The sequence below is a fragment of the Lissotriton helveticus genome, chromosome 8, assembly GCF_964261635.1.
Source record: "Lissotriton helveticus chromosome 8, aLisHel1.1, whole genome shotgun sequence".
Lineage (NCBI taxonomy): Eukaryota > Metazoa > Chordata > Amphibia > Caudata > Salamandridae > Lissotriton > Lissotriton helveticus.
The window spans coordinates 769,308,495-769,317,351 of record NC_136069.1 but is presented as its reverse complement, the minus strand read 5'-3'; the positions used below and the strand labels follow the sequence as shown (position 1 = coordinate 769,317,351).

At 45.4% G+C, this 8,857-nt stretch overlaps 1 protein-coding gene across 1 annotated transcript; it reads right to left on the bottom strand.

The window, feature by feature from the left end:
• Positions 1–970: 970 nt before the first annotated feature.
• Positions 971–3,362, bottom strand: LOC144771771 (zinc finger protein 862-like). Its single transcript, XM_078656066.1, has one exon. It carries the CDS (start codon positions 3,360–3,362, stop codon positions 1,293–1,295), a length of 2,070 nt encoding a protein of 689 aa, XP_078512192.1. The 3' UTR covers positions 971–1,292.
• Positions 3,363–8,857: the final 5,495 nt, after the last annotated feature.

Sequence of the window (8,857 nt, the reverse complement as noted above, 5' to 3'; positions counted from 1 at the left end):
ATCAGCAAGGCATCCCCCGCACACAACTTGCTGGACACCACCTATGGACGATCCGGGGACGGGCCTCGGCGCGTTGTGTTGCCTCCGGCTTATTCGCGCAACGGTCCCTTTTGGTCGGCCTCCATCCTCCACCCCGGGCCGCCACCGATGTCGCCTCGCCGGCTGATGACTGCAGGCAAGGCCCCGGTCTCCACGTGCCGGAGGCCTCACTTTCTGGACGAGCGTAGCTGCGGATCTGCTGCACTCCGGAGCCCCCAGGACGGATGGTAGGTATCAGTAGATAAGGTTGTCGTTATTGGGCAGGGTGGGCGGCAGGATAGACACGTTTGGGCAGCGGGGTCGGCGGAGCCGAGCTACCTTGCGGCCATCACGATGTCGAGCTCGGCTCCTCCCACTAGTTTCATATTTCTCATGAAGGGCTGTTCCTAGGGTTTCTATTTTAGCGGGGTCAAAAAGATCCCATCAGTGGCCTACTGACTTTGTTCAATTCCTTTTGTTTTTCCTAGCGATTTTTATGTCATAGTTTGTTGGAAAGATACAGCGGCTAATCCGTATTTTATATACATGTCCTTTTTATTAGGGGTGCCCTCCAGTGGAGTCGGATGATCTACCTCTAATAAACGGTCCGGGCTGAACCAACTACTGAACAATGGGGAGAAGATAGGCATGACGGGTTACAATGGGGACAAAAGTCTGCACTACCTATCCTTCACTACTTTGCGGAGACTAGGCAGAATATTTCTATTCTACAGTATTCGCAAATAGGGAATACCCAGAGAGAGAACTATTTCCAAACAGTCAATGTTCGTACAAACAATCAATCAATCAAATGAGGAATAAAATAGGCGCGACGGGTTGCAACGGGGGCAAAAGCCTGCGCTACCTACCAATGTTCCCTCTAATTTTTTTCCTCTGTGTGCGGCAGTGGAGGGTCTCTGTGCGCTGCAACCATGGCTATGTGCGCCAGGAACCAAACCGCGCGTGTCTGCGGCGCCAAATGGCACTCCAAAATTTTTCTTTAAAAAGCGAAAAGATAGTGCATTTTCACACATACAGCGCCACAATAAGGGTCTTAAGGGCAGTTTGCAATATTGGATAAGCACGCCATGACATGAACTGGTTACACTGGCAAGTACACTTCAAGTTTAGAAAAGCACAAGACTTCAATGGTGGTACCATCATTAGATTTTAATAAATATTCTTAACTGGAGCACAGTTCATTGGGTGGGGAAATGCTGCGAGCCTATACAATATCACATATACACAAGAAGGTAGAGGGCTGTTCAGACACGTCAAGTGGCGTCACTAGATGGGTGACAGGGTTGCTTCTCACGGCGATCCTTGCCATTTTTCCAGTGCTGATAAACTCGGTCTAGGTCAACTTTCCCGTTCAGGAGGTAGGCCTTTGTCCTCATCAGCATGTCCAAATGCTTCTGCTCTAGTCTATTCCTCAATTTGCTCTTGATAGTATTCATGAGGCTGAATCCTCGTTCACAGTCTGCACTAGATGCTTGAAATGTTGCGCAGACATCAACAAGCTGAGACACGACACTATACTGAGCAGCATTGCGTACAGTGAAAGTCACCATGTCTTGAAAGGTGGTAAATAACCCACCCTTAACATGTTCTGCCACCACATATTTATAGTCTCTGTACTGTCGAACAATATCTTCTGGTGTTTCACAATCACCCAGGGCCAAGACATTTTTATACTTTTCAACAAGTCTTTCAATATTCTCAGTCCCAAAATCAAAATGCGATTGTGTGGCTATTGCCTGGATCTCAAAACTTGCCCATTCTTTTAGCTCACCTTCAGGGAACCTTTTTTGCGTGTGCTCACAAAGAAGGGAAACAAAAGACAAAATAGGCCCACTGTCATACTCTTGTCTATCCTTGTACAAAACCATCAGCTCTCTTACATTGCTGCTCCAAAAGACAGTGTCCCCCAAATACTGTTGCTTAATTTGGCCAATCTTCGCTCTTGCATACTGTACGGCTTCAACAGTAGTTAAAGAACTTTTTTGGAATAGTTTGCACAAAGATGCAAATTCACCCAGAATGTCATTAAGTACTGCAAGGGAAATATGGTAGTTGGAGTCCGATAGCTTTTTATAACAATATTTAGCAATTGGATCATTCTCCTCAACTTTCTCATGCTCAAAGTACTTAAGAACAGTTTCGTAATTACGAATTAGTGCACCAACAGCAAAATGCCTTGAAAGCCACCGGACTTCATTCAGTGGTCGAAAAGAGACAACTTCACATTCAGTGACCGATGCAATTTCATCCAGCTTGGACTTCCTTGCAGGAGATCTGGAGAACACAGTGTAGACAGTCCTCAACAATGTCTCCATCTCTTTAATCATTGGAACCCTCTTCCAGGCATCATCAACTCCCAAATCTTCTCGATGGGCGACACAATGCTGCTCAACTAGATGAGGAATGGATTGTTTAAGGCCAGTAGCAACACCATTATTCTTCCCCAGCATCACAGATGCACCATCAGATGTGAACATGACCATTTTCATGAGGTCCAGTTCATTGGCAGTGTAGAATTCTTTCACGGCAGTAGTGATAGCCTCAGCATTACAGCTAGTCAGCTTCACTATGCCCCCAAACTGCGTGTTATGCTCAGTTGATGTTACAGGTCGGAACTTGAAATACAGGATGAGCATTTTTGAAACAGAAATATCTGTGCTCTCATCAATTATCAAGGTGTGATACAAAGCTTGCCGAAGTTCTGTCATAGCTTCACAGTGTATCACGCTATTGATGGCCTCAAGGAACTCAAAGGCATAGTTCTTGCTCCTCCAGCTGTCTGGTATCTTCACATACAAAGCTAAGTGGTCATGGATGTCTTGTACAGATAACATTGAAGTGTTCATCTTGACTGCCAGCAACACGTTGTTGATGAGAATCTTTATCTCCTCAGGCATAGATCTTTGGCGTTCAACTACTTCCATTCTATTTGCTTTGTCTGTGGCAGTTTCTGTCAGCATTGCCCGTACTCCAAAACCAAACCTCGCAGCAGCACTTCTGTTTCTCAATATCACCATGGCAGACTCGTGTACTTTGCTAAGTAGATGGCGTTTCATGTAGTCCAGTTTCCAGCCATCACTCCATTTCTTCCCTGTGGAAAAGTCCCCAACAATCTTGGCTTCGGCACATGCTTTGCAAATCAAGCCCACATCCGGACTGTATTGAAATAGTTCCCCGAGTTGCATGCGGACCTTGCTTCGTGACTTCTGTGTCTCAGCCTCCACAATTTCCTTCATCCACTCTTCCTTGAATACAAGGCAACATTTCTTCCTTTGTGGTGAAGCACTGCACTCTCCCGGAGTTACAGCTTTGCGCTTGAACATTTCCGTACCCGCCGGTTTGAGCCTGCTGTCCCACAAAGCCTGCAAAATAAGGAAACATGGCTTACGTTGACGCCTAGCTCATGAATACAAACTGTTATACTACAATGTTCAAGATGCACCACAGTTTAACTCAACCCAACAATTACCTCTTCTGCCTGCACTCACGTGCGCCTCTTTAAATGTATGGGGTTCTTGCTGTGAAACCTGCAACAGAAGAAAACATCGGTAAGTATATATGGTACTACAATGTTCAAGACGCACCACAGTTTAACTCAACCCAACAATTACCTCTTCTGCCTGCACTCACGTGCGCCTCTTTAAATGTATGGGGTTCTTGCTGTGAAACCTGCAACAGAAGAAAACATCGGTAAGTATATATGGTACTACAATGTTCAAGACGCACCACAGTTTAACTCAACCCAACAATTACCTCTTCTGCCTGCACTCACGTGCGCCTCTTTAAATGTATGGGGTTCTTGCTGTGAAACCTGCAACAGAAGAAAACATCGGTAAGTATATATGGTACTACAATGTTCAAGATGCACCACTGTTTAACTCAACCCAACAATTACCTCTTCTGCCTGCACTCACGTGCACCTCTTTAAATGTATGGGGTTCTTGCTGTGAAACCTGCAACAGAAGAAAACATCGGTAAGTATATATGGTACAACAATGTTCAAGACGCACCACTGTTTAACTCAACCCAACAATTACCTCTTCTGCCTGCACTCACGTGCGCCTCTTTAAATGTATGGGGTTCTTGCTGTGAAACCTGCAACAGAAGAAAACATCGGTAAGTATATATGGTACAACAATGTTCAAGACGCACCACTGTTTAACTCAACCCAACAATTACCTCTTCTGCCTGCACTCACGTGCGCCTCTTTAAATGTATGGGGTTCTTGCTGTGAAACCTGCAACAGAAGAAAACATCGGTAAGTATATATGGTACAACAATGTTCAAGACGCACCACTGTTTAACTCAACCCAACAATGACCTCTTCTGCCTGCACTCACGTGCGCCTCTTTAAATGTATGGGGTTCTTGCTGTGAAACCTGCAACAGAAGAAAACATCGGTAAGTATATATGGTACAACAATGTTCAAGACGCACCACTGTTTAACTCAACCCAACAATTACCTCTTCTGCCTGCACTCACGTGCGCCTCTTTAAATGTATGGGGTTCTTGCTGTGAAACCTGCAACAGAAGAAAACATCGGTAAGTATATATGGTACTACAATGTTCAAGACGCACCACAGTTTAACTCAACCCAACAATTACCTCTTCTGCCTGCACTCACGTCTGCCTGTGCAATTGTCTTTGTAGTACGGTCTCACGAACCTGCAAAAGAAAAAAGGGTGCAGATTGTGAATCTATTTACCCAGCAACCCCCAACCCAACGAGGAACGTAAACAGAATTACCTTGTCTTTGTGGTACTCGCACCTGACCACTGTAATCCAAATACCGTACAGACTGGAAACCTACAAGTGAAGACAAGTAAGTCAGCAAACGCCTGAAGAATTACAAACTGTGAATGGGACCGGTCAAGAGGCCTAAGACAAAAAATGACCAAATAATTACCTGGGATTTCAGCCTAGGACAAACAGGGGTGTGCCCATGTGTTCCATTATTAGCATCCATTATCTTAAACTGGTCTATAAATGTGAATCCCAGGGGAAAGCGGCATTACAGAAGGTGTAGCACAAAATACAAACTGCAAATGGTTGAGGTGGGTGAACAAGGTAACCCACACCCACAGGATGGCTGAGAAGCACACAATCCATCAAAGACAAGTACAAAGGAGACCACAGACAGAGGTCAGTGGGATCTCAGAGCTGAGGCAGCAGGGCCTTGTGGAAGCAAGACATGTGGAGAGGAGGCCTCAGACTTGAGGCTGCAGTCAAACAGAGGACAGTGTGTCCTCAGGGCTGAAGCAACAGAGCCTCGTGGGAGTATAATGAATATGGAGGAGTCCTCAGGCAGAGGTCAGTGGGTTCTCAAACCTGAGGCTGCATTCAGATGACAGTGTGACTTCAGAGTAGAGGAGAGGGAGACAATAAATTAACAGGAAGGGTTGAGCTAGAAGGGAGTCAAGAGTGGGCTCTAACAGCCCGTGCACAAGCTGAGTCTGAAAAATATTTGGTATATAAGTCAAGCAACAAACATGTTAGAATAGGATTACAATACGTGCTGCTCAACCATAACATCCAAAACTTCTTCTACCAGGTCATTTGCAATAAATGATAGGGGAGCCAAATGTGCATCTGTACACTGTGAGGATCTGGGGGGGGGGGCATAATGCCCTCTTTCTGAGTCTTTAACGAGCTCCGTGGAGGCTGCCTTTTTACACTAAAACTAATGCAGGTGATAACAGGTGTAAAACGGTTTTAGTGCATAACTGCCAAGGTTTCAGATTGCTATGTGTGACATTTCCACAATGTCAGTTAATTATGAGTGACATTTCAATGAATATGAGTGACTCTTTCACGCAAGTAAAATCAAGCATTGAAGACGAGGGAAACAAATTAATATCAGAAATTACACCCAGTCCAGCAACAAGAAAGTCTAGGATCTCAAAATTGCATCAAAGCACCAGAAACGGAAGGGCACCAACCAAAGACAAACTGCATGACGGCTCTTAATCACAGACATCCACTCCCCACCCTCCCCCCTCCCTGAATAAAACCAAGCTCTTAAGTCCATGGAAAAAGCTCAATATCAGGAAGTATGCCCTTAAAACAATACCTCGCTTTGAAAGACTTTCAAGCTGCTGCAAAACCCCTGAAATGTAAAGTCACAAACCTAGTGCCCCTTTCCAAAAAGACGGTTACAGGAAGGTGATCCAAGAGGAGCCATTTTATAATTCAGGCTAGCAACAGGCTTGTCTTTTAAAATTCCATATTGCACACAGATAATCGATCAATCATGGTAATTAAGAAATATGTGAACTGTAAGTAGTCAAAGTGTGATTTTTAAGGGGCCATTTCTCCCTTTTCCGTTTTCATGCTGCTTTACAAAAATGGTATTTTTTGGCAGGCATTTACAACGTGATCTGTGTGAATTAACTTTGCTGTTGCTGAAAGTAATTGTAATGGACCGGCAGCACTGGTGGCCCGCTTGCACAATTAATAACATGTAGATCACATTTTCAAGAAAAGATAACTCACTGAGGCGCAACACTTACTTTCTAAGGCAACTCAAGGAACAGTAATTTTACCGATCGCACATCGCCACTGACGCAACAACTCTCACCACAGCAAACACAGTCCGGGCAGGATAGGGAGTATGGCTCAACAGCAGCTGCACAAGAGGGGCTGGTCTGCTGCTGAGAAACAATCCCAGAGGCCGTGGCGGTCCGTGCGGGATTCAGCTGACCCAACCAGCTATGTGTCTGACAGACTGATTAAAATAATAAAATAACAATGGCACAACTCAGTCGGTGTGAGCACCGCGCCGCTGCAACTCCATTCACTCAGCGCCGGGTAAGGGCTTACATTAAATGGGAAGCAGATTTGCAGGTGCTAAAACTGCTATTTTACCAGCAGGGAACAGCCGATAACCTTTTGTTCTGTGGACAAGTGTTTCGCCCTTGGATATTACTACAATAGACTTAATCAGGGCTGAGGTTAACAGGGGTTCCCAAACTTATATACAGTGTTCAAACACCCTTGGGTACATGGACTCTGAAGGATATCTCTAGCCCTTCAGCAGAATAAAGAATGCAAGAAGATTGAGTACAAAGGAAAAGATTGACTGGTGTCAGAGTGCTCGAGATTTCTTTTCATGTTCTTGGACCTATTCCCCATTAGAGAAGATTTGGTGGCTTTTCGTCATCTTTGAATACCCATTTTCATGTTCGGAACCAACTGTACTAATATGTTTGACATTCTGTGATACACTGACAGTGTGTGCGTGTGCACGCCAAGAAACCCAGCCGCCATTTCTTCCGACCTACATAGCAGACATGTTCACCGAGGGCTCGCTCCCTAAAGTCAACAATCAGGCAAATTGTCCTCCACCCGTCGGGCCGGAGTAGATGTGAGAATTGATGGAGAGAAAGCCCATGCAGTCTTTTATAAAGAAGACTATGGCGCGAGACGGTGATAGAGATGCCCTGGATTTGCCCGATCATTCCTGGTTAGTCACATCTGTTCGGCCAATTTCACTACGTTGAAAGCACTCCTCCAAACGACTACCCATTAATTGCCAAGCGACTTCTCCCGCTCCCACACTACCATAACCCCCACAAAACGATATAAAGTTTTGGCAACATTTCTATGATTACATACAATTACACAAAATGCAAATCAGTTATTTAGAGCTATACTGTAGTGCAAAATGCGTCCTTGTATTGATTTTTTAAGCAAGAATGCAATTTGCGCTTAGAAAAAGTGGGAAAAAATGAAAGCGCTGCAAACAGCAGCCGCTTGCATGCTGTTTTTCTGTGTGTTTGCAGTAAATATTTTTCATGAATGGCGCATATGTCAAAAATTACAGCAACTGGGGCGGAATTTACGCAAAATGGCATGAAAGCTTAATTTGGGGAATTTTGTGTAACAAGCATAAGGCAACATTTCTGAAACTAGCCAATTATGTCAGCATAATTTAAATGTTGCCCTGTGTAGTAAAATCATATGAGACTCTGACTGTAAAGGAAGCCTGGCCTTCATCTGACCACCCAGGGCATGAGTAAAACAGAGAACGCTCCCCTTTACAGAGCAGGTGGTAAATGGAAGTGGACTTGTCCCCAGAATGTGGACACCAAATGCAGATTTGGGCCCTACATTTCTGGGTATGCATTTTATTCCTAATTCTGGGAACAAATCCTAATGACAGACAGATTTATGTGCGGAGAGGAGAAGGGATGTCTGCCAGAAAAGCATTATTTCAAGCCAAATTGTATCCCAGCACTTAAATCTGTACACCTTGTGATCGGGGTCAGGGATGTCACCCAGCATATCAGGGCCACCCTAACCCTTCAAGGGGCCGCCCTATTTAGCCCAAGGCCAATAAATATCTGTAAAATATAGCAGAGTAAGGGGCTCATCTTGACATTCTGCAAGTGAGACCTATCGTTTTGAGTTATACCACTGATCTAGGCCTCAGAAGGGACTGGAAGTCTTCCAACATAGATGAGGTCCTATAGGGTGGAGTAGCAGGGCAAACACACAAGACGAAGGAACTCCCTTCAGTGTGGATTCCATCTTTCTTTTTAGGGGGAGGTCAATCGGAGCAGAGCAATATTCACGTGACCTGCCAAGCTTGGAAGGAGAGACCCAACCTTTAGAGTCTCCCGCCTCCCGCCACCCGCCTCCCGCCGTGGTAAATACATTCTCCTCCCGCCTCCCGCCACCCGCCTACCGCCGTGGTAAATACATTCTCCTCCCGCCTCCCGCCTCCCGCCACCCGCCTCCCGCCGTGGTAAATACATTCTCCTCCCGCCTCCCGCCTCCCGCCTACCGCCGTGGTAAATACATTCTCCTCCCGCCTCCC